Below are 14,873 nucleotides of genomic sequence, written 5' to 3'. Positions count from 1 at the left end.
AAACCTAGCAAGGTTCTGGGCAGCCAACATAAATGGTTATGTCCATGTCCAAGTTGAGTAAGGAATTTACTTGTTTACTTATCTGGGAATTCTAAGGAAATGGTTTGACTTCTGAAATTGCTGATCTGAGTCCTAAAAATATGGTGTACTCTAGGTACTGTACCTACTGTGCCTGAAGGTGAGTCAGCCCTGGCTCTTTCCACCTGAGTTGGCCAGTAACAAATCTTGACTCACAGCACTGATACTGTTTTTATAGCTCATCATCCCAGGTGACAGAAGTCCTCAACATTGTCTCTCCCATTATATACATCATTCTTGACAAGTCCCTGAGCTCATTTGTAGAAGATTCACTGTGTTCAGGATGTGGAGATTTTCTCATCATACTGAGTCACGTGCCCACCTGTGTGGTCAATAGCCTCACTACAGACACATGAGTGGGGCAGGGATTTTCCTAAAAAGAAGAGATCCTAGGCACACAGAAAAGCAACACGGGTCCACTCCTGCACTGCAGAGAAGGTAGGAAGGTGGAGAAGAGGTCCGCCATCATAAATGATCAGGCCTTATGAGGAACTGGCTTGCTGGGAATGAACAGCTATGACCTTCACTTAGGTTCGATTCTGAGCACCATCTTGGAAGGTGTAAATCACTTCTTGGTAGATGGGCTGGAAAATGGATTTATTTGTTCAAGTGCCACCAGTGATTAGGTATAAAGTCATAAAACTGCAGATCCCATTTTTTATTGTTAGACTTCAACTTTTAAGGATTTGGAGTCATTGACAAACTTAGATTCTGAAGGTTTTAGTATTTTAGACTCTACGAATCTAAGCTCTCTAAACTCACGGAATTTTAGATTTTTACTTCTTTGCCCTTGTGATCATCTTGTCTAAGTTTTAAAACTTCACTTTTTAAACCATAAATCTCAAACCTTGGAATTTTAATATCTTACAATCGGAAAATGGTTTAAGATAATAGAATATTTGAATCTTACTCTCAAAATCTTGCCTTGGGGATCATAAATATTTAGAATAAGAGAAGCTAGGGCTCTGACTCTTGGTCTCTTGACCCTAGGGCCTCTGATCCATCAGGGACTTAAAGTCAGGAAAGACATTTATTTGGCACTTCAGAATTTTTTAGGAAGCACTGGGGGGGGGGCAGTAAATTTGCAGTTTTAGGGATTGGTTTCTGCTCTGAACCTGAACCTGAACTTCCCCTTGTCCAGTTGCCTCATTACTCTTCCCTAAGGCTTCAAACATGCATAGACAACCCCCCCCAACCCTATGTCACTCCATCTCCTCAGGGATATTTCTCCTCCATGAGGGGCTGATATGCCCAGGCCTTTCCTGGTAATCAGTCAACATGGTTAGGGTCCAAATCTGGGCAGATGAGTCAATAGGAGAGAGCAATAGCCCCTTCTCAGACCTTTTCCAAGGGTCTTCTGGGTCAATAAAATTCATCTCTGAATATTGGTCCACTGGCAACTGAAATGAATGGAGATTCCAGCCAAAGGTGGTCCCCAGTAAGAGAGAAATGCCAGTGAAATCTCATCAGACTCTTACCTCACACCATAGGAGCAGCTGCTGGCTTGGTTAGGTGCTGGTAGTCAGTATCACTCTACACTTCCCTGATGATGGTTGCTCAGGTCTGATGGCCCACTCTCCCTGAGGATCATTAATTAAACAGTTTAGGGAAAGGAAGATTCCCTGAAACTGGATATCATCCAAAACAATCTACTGAAAAGAAAAGGTAACGCAAAATAGTATCTAGTCCTCACATTTTTCTGGTGGTCATTATTTTGTTTTAAGCAGGGGTCTTCATAATTATATCTCAACACTTATGTATAATACCTATGTGTTTATTTATATTTGTTGTATAAGAAGGATCTGAGATAGCTTAGGAACTGAAGACAAGGTGAATTAGGACAAAACAACAAAAATAATTTAGAGGGAAGGAGAAGAGAAATAGATATTTTTAGGTTCTTGACAAAGAAAGGTGCAAAAGATGAGAAAGAGGTTCTGAGTTCCTGTCAGCCAGGCAAAAAAGAATTTGGCTGGGTATGAAGTATTCCATTACCTGACAAAAGAAAAGACAGTAGTTTACTTTTAGATAAAACTCTTTTCTTCCACTGCATTTAAGGAGAAACTCAGAGGGCAATGCTGAGTATAACAATGGACACTGTGTTCAACTTGTCGTTCTGCACAATATTATTAAAAGCCAGTGTTTACTGAGTACTTGCTGTCCACTTATTTGTGTTAGAATTGCAAATATTCGGCCCCACCTAAGACCTACTGGATGGAAAAATGAGAATGGAGCCCAGAAACCTTAGGAGGATTTCCAGGCATACTGAAGTTCCAGAGGCAGCTTGGTATTGCTGGTTGTTATGGAAAATTGCGCTCAGCAAGAGACCAAGCATCACTCAGAAGGTTGGAGAACTCAGAGGTTTATTTGCCCCTGGGAAATCGGAAATCGGATAAGCTAGTGCTCTGAAGTTCTGGGCCTGAGCTAAGGTTAAAGGGGGGCTTTTATAGGAAATTTGACATTTTTTAACCATTACAACATGGGTGGGTTATGTGACCCAAGACCATGCACAGGGAAGTTAATTTAAGATAAGTAGTTCACAGGTGCAGAACAAAGACAGTAAAACACCTGCCAGTGTTATGGCGAATCGGCCTTCACCACAGGCAGCAGTAACTCGAGATAACTTGAGTTTTCCTCCCTAAAACCCTATAGTTCTAAGAACTAAGCCTACAAGGATATGGTTTAGACAGCAGTTAATTGGCCAAGCAATTAGGTGATGTAGCTATATTTCCACTGAATTCAGAAAGTTACAAAGTATAGGAAAACCAACCCTTTCCCCAGGCATTGATTCTTCATCATAATATTCTTATAACTTCATTGCATAACCAGGTCTGGCGTCTCCATCACACTGTCACTATGAATCACCCTTCAGTTCCCTGGGCCTTTTGAGGAAAATGAACCCTTGACTTTGTTTTCACTTATTGAGTATGAATCTACCATTCATTTTCCTAAAAGGTAGGGATACTTAATGAGCAGAGACAACTTAACGGAAATGGAAGGATCTTAGCCATTAGAACTGGGCTGTGGCTCCAGGTTTTGTTTGTTTGTTTTTTTCGTTTGTTTGTTTTTCATTTACCTTGAGTCCTTAGGAAATGCATGTTCTTGCTCTTCGGACATGAGTGTATCTATCCTACAATGTGGGATCTGATGAGATGATTGTTCAGAGAGAGGCAGGGCACCAATGCTAAGGGACACTGTGTGCCAAGGGCTGAAGCATTCATTAAGGCCCTATGAAAGGTGTGGAGCTACTGACATGAAAAAGGCCCAGCACCTACGCTCTCCAGACACCACCATACCTGGCTTCACTCCTCCAATGAAGATTCCATACAAGTCACAACAGGGTAATTAGAATTTAGTGCCATAGGGCAATGATTGGGAACCCTTTGTTAGCTAGAAACTGGTTTTCCACTGGCATACCAACAAGAAAAACTTTTAAATGCTTTTCATGACAGTTACATAAATAAGGAAGTTTATGCTACCAAAAGCACGACCATGTTTGTTGAAAAATTAAAAACTTAAATGATAGACATCAAAAGGGTTGAAAAAAAATGGAGAGATATATCAAACAAGTGGGAGGAGTAGTAGAATGCAATTCCCCTCAAATTTATTGCTATGTTTATATATATATATATATATTTTTGGTACTGGGGTTTGAACCCAGGGTGCTTAACCACTGAGCCACATCTCCAGCCCCTTTGTATATTTTATTTAGAGACAGCGTCTCGCTAAATTGCTTTGGCCCTCACTAAACTGCTGAGGCTGGCATTGAACTCATGATCCTCCTGCCTGAGCCACCCAAGCACTGGGATTATAGGCATGTCCCAACTCAGAATGAGTAGTTTTTTTATCCTGATGAGAAAAAAATTAGAGAGTTGAATATAGCCAATTTTGGTGAGGATATGAAAATGGCACAATCATTCTGGGAAACAATCTAAAGCACAGTTTTCTTTATTTGCAGTAATTATATTCTGTAAAGTTGCTGCAAACAGAATTAATGAACAGTGAAAAATAGTTGTAGGGAAATACAGGGTTAGTTTCCTGTGAACCTATAGTTTCAATATTTTTGTCAATCAAATAATACATAGTCTTGTTTTACATGTGTTTCTGTTTAAAAAGAGACACCTTATTTAACAAATGTTGATTCATTGACATTGAACTCACAGCCAACAGCACTATAATTCATGCCTGTGCAAAGCCCACCTACCACACCTATTTTCTCCAGAAGGCACATCACAGCCTTCTTAACTTGGCAACACTAGACAACACTTTGGCATCATGCTTGGAGGATGTTTTAAACATGAAATCACCAAAAGAGTGCAAAAATGCAAAAAAAAAGTGACTCTAGATAGACACTGAAAGGACTGACATCCTAAGGCAGAAGGCCATATTATTTGATCTCAGCTGAAAAACTGCTCCTAGGGGACTCAGTTTGGCTGCTCTGTGCAAGTTTGAGAACGGCCCTGTGCAAGTTTGAATTCAGGGCCCTGAATCTTCCTGAGTATTGGTATTGGGTAAGGGAGTAGGTGAATTTGCAAATGTGGACTCTACAAATCAAGGTGATGCATACCCCATGACTAATCTGTTTCACTCCTTGGCATATATTCCAGGGCAAATCCTCTGTGGGTCCCTAAAGGGATATACACAAGGTCATTCATCAAGATCTACTAGTGGTAAAGAGTTAGAGGCAATTTGGGTGTCCTTCACCAGGAAAAAGTAAAATGTGATGAAATCATCCAGTGGATTGTGCATCAGTTGGAACCAATAGAACTTTAGATGTATAAAAGCAACATGGATCTGAAAAACAGAATTGGGTAAAAAAAAGAAAAGGTCAGAAATAACTGGACTTATGATAAGTCTGTTATGTAAATTAGAAGTACACACACAGGTACAAAACAACACTGCATATTTTACAAAGATATACTTTTATCTATGGACCTATATCCAGCACATTAGAATGCTTTGGTGGGAAAGAAGATTGAAAGAGGAGAATAAGTGAACAAGCAAGGGGCCTGCAGAAGCTCAAGGGTCCACTGTGCCCTGGGCTCTGCTTTCATAAGGCCTGAAACAAAAGCTATAATGGGGAATAAACAGTGCTGGGGGCCTGCGAGAATGATGCCTGTCTGACCTTTCAGGATGATGAGCCAGAGCAGAGATGCTTCAGGAGGAGACTGACTTGACTTAGGAGAAAGAGGGCTTCCAGAAAAGGAGAGTTTGTTATTGGTGACCATGAGAACTTGGTGTGTTTGAAAAGCTGGAAGGAGGTCAGAAGGGTCATGTGAGAAGCCACTGGGTGACTTAAGGCAAAGGGATCACAATGCCAGATACAGCGAGCCTGTAAGTCATGTGGAAGGTGGTCAGTGACCATATCTGCATGTCAAGAAGCCCCACTATGGCCTCTGCATGGTCTGGGGCAGGGGCACAGGGAAGATGCCTGGGGCAGGGGCACAGGAAGAGGCCAGGAGAGGGAAGGGGTGACACCTACCCAATGGGTGGGGTGAGAGGCAATAGGGTGAAGGGAGAAGGGAAGAGAGGAGACTGCCCATTGTCTCACATCTTCACAGCCTCTACTTGAGGGCCACCAGGAAGTCCCTCCCGGAGTGCACAGGGCCTCAGGTGCCTACCTGCCCGCCTGCCCATCTTTTCAAGGCAAATTGCTCCAGTGATTCTTTTTAGTTTATTTATTTAGTTCACTGACAAATAAAAATTGTATATATTTGTTGTTTACAACATGATGTTTGAAATATGTGTACATTGTGGAATGGCTAAATCAAATTAATTGACACATATATTATCTCATTTTTTTGCACTGAGAACACTTAAAATCTATTAATGATTTTCAAGTATACAATATGTCACCATATTGCAAATATATCTCTTGAACTTATTCCTCCCGAATAACTAAAAATTTGAACAAGTCAAAATCCTTTGACTTGTTTCTTTCCAAGATCCCCACCCATCCCTTTCTCTGTTCTTGATTGTCAGTGTTAAACCATATGACTGCCCTCCATCCCTCTCCCTCTGACCACAGCTTGTTGGTACAGAGGTGGACATCTGTCAAAAGGGCATCTAATCCCAAGGCTACTGAATGACCCCACCTGTGGCCTAGTTTGAAACTATTTAAAGTTTTTAAAAACTATGATAAATATATATGACATAAAGTTTACTATTTAATCACTTTTATGGATTGGTGGCATTAAGTACATTCACAATGTTATCCCACCATTATTACCATTATCCACTTACAGAATTTTTTTCATCATCTCAAACAGAAGCTCTGTACCCTTAAAAAACAAACAAACAAACAAACAAACAAACAAACAAAAAAACCAAACAAAAACCTTTCCATTATTCCCACCCCTCAACTCCTAGTAACTATTGTTCTACTTTCTGTTTCTATGAACTTGACTATTTTCTATGAACTTCACTTATTTAAGTGAAAGTATGACTAGCTTATTTCATTTGGCATAAGGTCTTTAAAGTTCATCTATATTGCAGCAAGTATAAGAATTTCATTCCTTTTTGTGGATGAATAATATTCCATTGTATGTGTTTTAGTCATCTCTGTGTTGCTATGACCAAAAACCTGACAAGAATAATTTTAGAGGAGGGAAACGTTATTTGGGGCTCATGGTTTCAGAAGTCTAAGCTCATAGATGGCCAACTCCATAGTTTTGGGCCCGAGTGAGGCAGAGTATCATGGCAGAAGGGCATGGAGGAGAAAAGGAGTTCAGGACATGGCAATCATGAAACAGAGGGCTCCGCTCACCAGGGACAAAATATAGATGCTAAAGGCACAACCCCATGGGCCTACTTCCTCTAGCCACACCCTACCTACCTACAGTTACTGCCCAGTTAATCCATATCAGTGGATTAATGCACTGATTGAGTTAAAGCTCTTATAACCCAATCTTTTCACCTCTAAACATCTTACATTGTCTTACACATGAACTTCTGGGGACACCTCCTATTTAAACCATAATGGTATGTATATACCACATTTTATTTTCTCCATTCATCTGTGGATAGACATTTAGATTGTTTCCACCTCTTGACAATTGAGACTCATGCTGCATTGAACTTAGGTAAACAAATATCTCTTTGGGATCCTAATTATCTGGGGATATATGCCCAGCAGTGGACTTGCTGGAGCCTATGTTAATTTTGTTTGATTTTTTGAGAATATGTCCTATCTTCCATAGTGGCTCTACCATTTTATATTTCCAACAGTGTCCAAGTGTTCCAATTTCTCCACATTTTGCAAGCACTTCTTTTCTTTTCTTTTTTTTTTTCCAGATATTAGTCATTGGTGAGATACTAGATGCTGGTGTCTCATTGCAATTTTTTTTTAGTTGTAATTGGACACATTATCTTTATTTCACTTATTTTTTTTAATATGGTGCTGAGGATCGAACCCAGAGTACTGCACATGTGAGGTGAGCACTTTACCGCTGAGCCACAATCCCAGAGAAATGATTTGCATTTCTCTAGAGAGTAGTGATGTTGAACATCTTTTTTTGTGCTTATCAGCCTTTTGTATCTTCTTTAGAGAAATGTCTAAGTCCTTTCTCATCTTTAAAGAGGGATGGTTTTTTTGTTATGTATTCTGAATATTGATTCTCTACTAGATATGTGACTGGCAAATACTTTATTCCATCCTGTGGTTGCTTTTCACTCTCTTGATTATGTTCTTCTTCTTTTTTTTTTAAGGACACAATATCTTTATTTTGCTTGTTTATTTTTTTATGTGGTGCTGAGGATCGAACCTAGTGCCTCAGCTGTGCAAGGCAAGCGCTCTACTGCAGAGCTACAACTTTAGGCCCTTGATTATGTTCTTTAATGTGCAAAAATTGAAACTACTTATACATGGGAAATACAGAAACTGTGCCAAATACAGAAAATGTGCCAATTACATGACTGCAGATGAAAATATTGTTTTCATTGTTATTATTTCTTGTCTACTTGTGATAAATGTTTAGGAGGAGCCACAAGAAAATAGTGAGTAAACTATCTGGGTATTCCTTATCACCACAGTTCACTCTCCAGATGATTCTTTGTTCCATCCACAAGGATTGCTGAAGATGAAAAGGTGTCATGATCTGGGGACACAACAAACCAGTTTCACCTGAAACTCAAATTGCTACCAGAAGATAAGTTCTGAACAGAGGAGCCCCAAACAGAACTTCTGTAGTAAAATGGGGGTAATTTTGGAGTTGTTTATTGAATGATAGTGGAGTAAAGAGAGAAAAATATTCCTCTTCACATCCTTAGGTTGAATTCTAATAGCTCATGGAACTCAGGGACAAGGTAGTTTATTATTCTGTCTCCTTTAGAACTTGAGGATTATAGCACCAGAGAGGTCTAGATACCAATTTCAAAGAGCGAGGAATAAACATAATATCGAATGAATAAATTTTAGATAGAAAACAGGGGTCCCATTCCCAGGTGGCAAACAAGGAAACTCAGTGGCTTTATATCACTCTGCTTCATGAAGCCCTTTCTGACTGTAGCAGGATTTCTGAGACCTCTGAGAGATGAATTCAGGAGCAAATCATATTCTTTGTGGAATTGCGTTGGTTGAATTTCCATCTTCATTGGGTTTTATGAAATAGGAAAATGGTTAAAATTCATGCTTTGATTAGCAAAAACTGGAACCTTAGAAATTGGAATGAGATTATCTGCGAAGAGCCAAAGATGAGGAGGACATCTGTCACTGGGGTCACCCATCTCCCCACCAAATACTTTTTACTGTTCTCTTATTTCCCTGGTTGGACAAACCTGACAGGTCTTTAAGAGGAAACTTAGCATAGAGGAAGGGATTGAGAGGCTGGGCTGACTATTAAGGCCAGAAAGAGGAACACTGGGGACTATATTTTGAGAAAAAAATGCTGGCTGTGGGAACAGCATGCTACTGATAAGGAGAAATTTCTCTACTTAGCCACCCAGTGTCATGGGTAGGGAAACCGCAGTGTGCTTAGAATTAAAACAACTGTGACACTTTTTGTTCAAATGGGTGTGCTCAGGGACACCCTTAACTGAGCATAAGCTGGGTGGAGACACCTTTAAGACCTGCCTTGAAGACACCCTGAGGTTCTAGATAGCGGATATAGACCTCCTGGGGGATGGCATTGAAATATTTTTAGTGGCAGTGACTTTTCAGCCAGCCACTGAGGATTGAGATAACCGGTTCAGTTTTTCCTGGGAGGGGTGTTTGTGAGCTACTTCTCCACCAAGAACAAGAGTGATTTATACCTATGTGCCAGAGAAGCTGGTGATTTTCAGAAATACTGAAAGAAGAGATTCAAGTGAAAGACTAAATGTGTTGCTGAATATCTGCGTCTCTGAGAATGAACATTGATTTAATGATAATGTGACCCCAATTGTATTTACAGTCTTGTGACATTTAGGACTTATTGCTTAAACCATGCTGACTATGAATGAAGGAAAATACTCTTATTCGGTTATAATGAAGGAATACCTAGGACATACTGTGAGACTCATTGCTCTGCCTCGCTGCCTGAATTTTCTACTTTTCTCTGTACTGCTGTGTTTATGAGAAAAGACGGAATTGCCCCTCTGAGTCAGGGAATCCCAATGTTCTTTGGCTCCTGGGGACATGCTATTTTGGCAATGGCTGCTTTGACATCCTTGTTTCTCAGTGTGTAAATGAGGGGGTTGAGGACAGGTGTGAGAATAGCATAGGCCACATTGCCCATGATGTGGAAGTCCAGGGGCAGGTCAGCCCTGTAGGCCACATAGGCCACGGCAATGGATGAGTAGTAGGTGCCCACCACCAGGAGGTGGGAGCTGCAGGTGGAGAAGGCCTTGGAACGTCCTTCTCGGGATCTGATGCGAAGCACCGAGGCCAGGATGTGAGCGTAGGACAGAAGCACCAGGAGAAGGGGGAGGAAGGAGACCACCATGGCGATGCAGAAGCCCATGAGGGCCTGGGGGGTGGTGTCGGAGCAGGAGGCCTGGACCACAGCCAGGTGGTCACAGAAGCAGTGATAGATGTAGGCAGTGTTGTCGAATGCCATCTGGGAGGTCTGGACCACTGCTGGGATGGGCAGGAGGAAGGCGGTGAGCCAGGCACTGGCCGCCAGTGCAGCATTAGTCTGTGGGGTCATGTGGACGGGGTAGTGCAGTGGGCGGCAGATGGCCACGTATCGGTCATAGGCCATGACCACCAGGAGGAAGGCTTCTGAGCAGCTGAGGCCATGGAACAGGTACATCTGCAGAAAGCAGGCCGGGAAGCTGAGGAGGCGGTCCCCAAGCAGGAATAGGGACAGCATCTTGGGGATAGTGGTTGTAGTAAAGAGAATGTCCAGGGCTGAGAGATTAGTTAGGAAGAAGTACATGGGCTTGTGGAGGCTGGGCTCTGCCACCACAGCCACCAGGATCAGGGCATTGCCCACGAGGATGAGTAGGTAGAGGAGAAGGAAGATGAAAAAGATAGGAAGGAAGAGTGATTTTGGAAGAGAGGGAATGCCCGTAAGGTAGAAGGTGACGGAGGAGTCCCCTGATCCATTACAGGGTGTGATCTCCATGGTGGGTCAATGCTGGAGGCTCAGGAGGTGAGTCGTGGGAACATCTGGGAACCAGGCTCACTGGAAAGAGAACAATCCAAAATTCCGGAATGAGAATTACAGAGTAATCGATCTATAATTAATATAATCATGTTTATTGACAAGTAATTATAGCGGATAGATAATGGGATTGTCCTATCCCCCGACTCTTCATCCTATTCTGTAATTCCCTCTTTCCTTTTAAAATTAAGTATAGAAAAAATACCTACAATGTACAACCATGTTTCATTTGCTGGGCATACAGTAGAGAAGTGGAACAAGCAGGAGAAGGTTTCTAACCTCATGGGGCTGAAATTTTAGTAGCAAAGAAATACATTAAGCAATGAATCATATAATTACTTAATTGCAGTTGTGTTAAGTGCTGTGAAAGAACTTCTGTGTTCTTTTTCATGTTCCATATGACCCTTTGGGGGATATCAGATCTCTTAAGCCAGGACCCTAATTCCCTTTCTCTTTTGGCACCACTTCAAGTTTTTTTTTTTTTTTTTTTTTAATAAAAGGACATTTTTGTCACACTGTAGCTAGGGAGAACTGATTTTCTACAGCACTCTGCCTTCCTGCTATAATTATTAACCAGGGACTGGCTTCTTTCTCTTGTTTGCTTGGGGTCGTGGTTCCTCTGTCTCCATCTAAGCTGAGTCCTCAGGTCCTGTCTCTTGGCATTGGGCTCTTTTCATTGTTAACAGTGAAGGAAGTGACTCTTGGCAGGAAGGGTGATTCCTGACTGGGGTCTGGGTAATACCCTCTCCCAAAATTCTGCTAAGAGAATCCAGACAATCTCTGCAATTTCACAGAATATTCCTCCTCAGTGACTGCTGCAGCCAGCAGGAGCTTGTGCTTGACCACTCAACTAACCCTGCCCAGCAGGCGCCCTGGGGAGCCTCCCTGATAGAGATGACCTGCTCCCAGTAGCTGCTCCAAGACAAAAGGATCCCTCCTGGAGGAATCAGAAATGAGTGCTTCAACCCAAGGACCTAGGGATTTTGAGCTAAAGGAAATACTGATTTCTTCTCTTTTGTAGGCTTGTCCTTTGGACAAGTGACCCTCATGTCAAATTTGTATCATTCTCTCCTTATTTCTGATGATCCCATGTGCAGTTTTCCTCAGAGTCACTTTTAACGTTCCATTCTTTTAACAAAAAATCTCTCATGTGTAAAACCAACAATATCAAAACTGGAAAATACTTAAAAATTTTTTTTAATACCTTCTCCCATAGGCCAGAGACTGTGTAGAGAGAGGGCAGGGGCTTTCCCAGGTGCTACAGCCACTGGCTATATAGCTAGGAACTGGGCCAGATCCTTGATTCCCAGGACAGTGCTTTTCTTCTCTACATTTTTTACTGGAGAATCTACATTTTTTAAACTGGGATTCATATTTCCAAGGGGAAAACATTAGGACAAAGAATTCTGTTTCCTTTTTTTTTTTAATTGTTAATATCAGACAAAACCAAATTTCAACTTTTCCTCTGGGTTTCTCTATGGTAGATACTAAATTGGTTTCTGGCAATGCCAATTGCTTCCTTGAAGTAATGTCCTAGAACCAGGCAAAAGAATGAGACTGCTTTGTCCCAAATTCAGAGGGCTGTTCCTCAGTTAGTCAGACCTCATTCAAACAGATTCTATAACTAGGAGGGACACAAACCATACCTCCCTGGACATTGTGGCACCTAGAAGAAGCCATGGGCTGTTGTTTCTGGGTTAGGCTGAATTGGGACATTGGAGGAACAGAAACTCAGAAGTTCAAAACTAAAGGGACCCTAGTAGGCCACCAAGTCTAGCTGTCCTTCCTCCTCTCTCCTCTGTACACTTGTTTTTTTTCAGATGCTAAGATCCTGGTGGAGAGATGGTCCATGGATTTTCATTGTTGGACCGTCTAACAGGAAGCCCAGGCTTAGGTCACCAGCAAAGTAGAGTCATCAAAACTACTTTTCAAAAGATTTAACATTTAATACTTCAAAGCATAGTCAACTAGTTCATCATAGGAAATATTGGAATTTGGCTGGGCTTTTAACACTTATTTTACAGTTCAAGGTTGTGTTGTTCTGATTCCTATGCTACCTCTAAGCAATACAATCCTGTGCTTAGGGCCAAAAGGACTCTATCTCAAGGCACAGATCTTGCCTGTAGGAATTATCTATAAGTCAGCTATAGGGAGAAAAGACAGAAAGTCACCTGAATGTCCAACCTGCACTTTTATGAGCATCTCCTCTCTTCACACAACCCTGCCAAGGAGGGGTTATGTGGCTTCAACAAATGAAGAAACTGAGGGTCAGAGAAGGACAGGCCACAGCTGATGAGGGACGAGAGCAGAGGTTGTTTCTGTAGCCAGCCTGCTGCAAAAGGCTGAGCCCCTCCTAGAAACCAAGATTCTGGCTCCTAGAGCAGTCTTGCTGCTTGCTTATTGTGACCTTGAGCCCCTGAGTCTTTGTTTTCTAGTCTGTTCAGTGAGGGGTTTGAGGAAAGGATCCCTGGATGGCTTCCAATTCCATGAGCCATTGTCTTCTCTGTGTTTGGCAGAGCAGAGCTTTCTGAGACAGATGCTGCATGATCCATGCCCCAAAGTGGAAGAGAGAGTGCTCTTTGGCTTAGCTAGCTCTCTCTGCAAGGCTACAACCTCACCTTCATTATGCCACATGCAGCGTAGTGGTTCTAACTTGGGAGCTAGAGAGGGCTAGATTCCAATCCCTGTTCCTACCTCCAGCTGTGTGACCTTGGACAATTCACTTTCCCCTCTCTGAGCCTTGTTTCCCTCTCTGAAACCTCATAGGGTTTTCTCTATGGAGAGAATGATGAGGCAGTGCTTACAAAGAGCTTGGAACTTGTAAGAGCTCAAGGTTTTCCATGTTTTCAATGGTTTCTGCTGTGGTCAGCTTTTTCTTTGTGTGGGAAGGCCTTAGCCAAGATGGTTTGAATTCCTCCAGTGAACACACCTCTCTTCCCCTGATATATTGAGATATCTGGCCCAAAGTTTCACAGCTCTGGATTCTGGGTGCCTGCCTCCGTGTATATCCAATTCATCTTCCTAACCTCTGGCCCGGGTTTGTAGCCCGTGAGTCCCCCTGTCCTTGTCTTTCCATCCCAGCTTTCTCTGCCTGTCTCTGGGCACTCCATCCCCAGCAACATGTACCTGCTGAGCCTGGTCCACACTGGTGTGTTCTATAGTTCTCCACGTGAGGCCTTGATGGAAGTAGCAGGCTGGGACTGAGCCATGGCCCATTAAACCCTTGGGCCCCTCCTTTCAGGCAGACCTCTTGAGGTACTTTCCCTAATACTAGTGCTCCCCCGGCACCACACCTACCATCCCTCAGGGATCACATCCTGGCGTCTCCTAGAGCATGAATAATGTGAGCAGTTAGGATTTGTCCCCAGGCTTTGATGATAGTGAAATCATTGTTAACAGCCCTCAAGGGTGTGGAATTTTACACTAGTGTATTTTTTATTCTCATTAACCCATTTGATATTCTCAATGGTAGAGGAGAAGGAAGAAACAACAGGGCATATAGAAAGTCCAAGAGAAGGAAAATGAGGTCCAGGAGCTGAAATAACTTGTCCATTTTAACACTGGTGTCTATAGGCAGAGCTAGTATTCAGACCTAGGGCCCTATTCCGTGCGTCCTCATCTCTACAATGGGATTACATACTGGTCAAGAGGATTGGGTATGGAGCTATTAATTATTAAACATCTTCCTGTATTGGTTTGCTGATTTTCCATTAACTTTTAGAATCGCACATAGAAGTACTAATATATTCTCCAGAGAGTTCTCTGGTTCTAGAAATAATTCTCCTTCCCATTACATAGCCACAATTGTGTTCCCTCTTTGTCCTCAGATATATTAGTTGTACCCTTCTTTGCCTGTTAATTCAGTTGCATGAGGAGTCCTAAAGCTTAGGTGGCTATCTCCACTTACAGTTCAATGAAATGATTATTTCATTTCTGGCAGAAATGGAAAGAAGGAAGGAAGGAAGGAAGGAAGGAAGGAAGGAAGGAAGGAAGGAAGGAAGGGAGGGAGGGAGGGAGGGAGGGAGGGAGGGAGGGAGGGAGGGAAAGAGAAAGGAAGAAAGGTGGGTGCATTCCACACTTAGGAACTAAAAGGTATAAACTAGAAGAATTTGAAGTTGAGGAGAAGCAAGCAAATATTTTGCAACTGAGTTCTTAAGGCTAGTGAGAAGAGGTGCTCCTGCTTCTTGGTTCCCAGACTTGTGTGTTCTGGCCATA

General features: G+C 42.2%; 1 protein-coding gene across 1 annotated transcript; it reads right to left on the bottom strand.

Annotated features, from left to right (window-relative positions):
* Positions 1 to 8,024: 8,024 nt before the first annotated feature.
* LOC308642368 (olfactory receptor 2AT4-like) lies at positions 8,025 to 11,879 on the bottom strand. Its single transcript, XM_081281246.1, has one exon. The coding sequence runs from the start codon at positions 10,617 to 10,619 to the stop codon at positions 9,654 to 9,656; it is 966 nt and encodes a 321-aa protein (XP_081137372.1). The 5' UTR covers positions 10,620 to 11,879; the 3' UTR covers positions 8,025 to 9,653.
* Positions 11,880 to 14,873: the final 2,994 nt, after the last annotated feature.

The sequence above is a fragment of the Spermophilus citellus genome (genome assembly GCF_964194105.1).
Source record: "Spermophilus citellus genome assembly, chromosome: 2".
NCBI classification, from domain to species: Eukaryota; Metazoa; Chordata; class Mammalia; order Rodentia; family Sciuridae; genus Spermophilus; species Spermophilus citellus.
The sequence above is the reverse complement of the archived record's forward strand: the minus strand, read 5'-3'. Positions and strand labels throughout refer to the sequence as shown.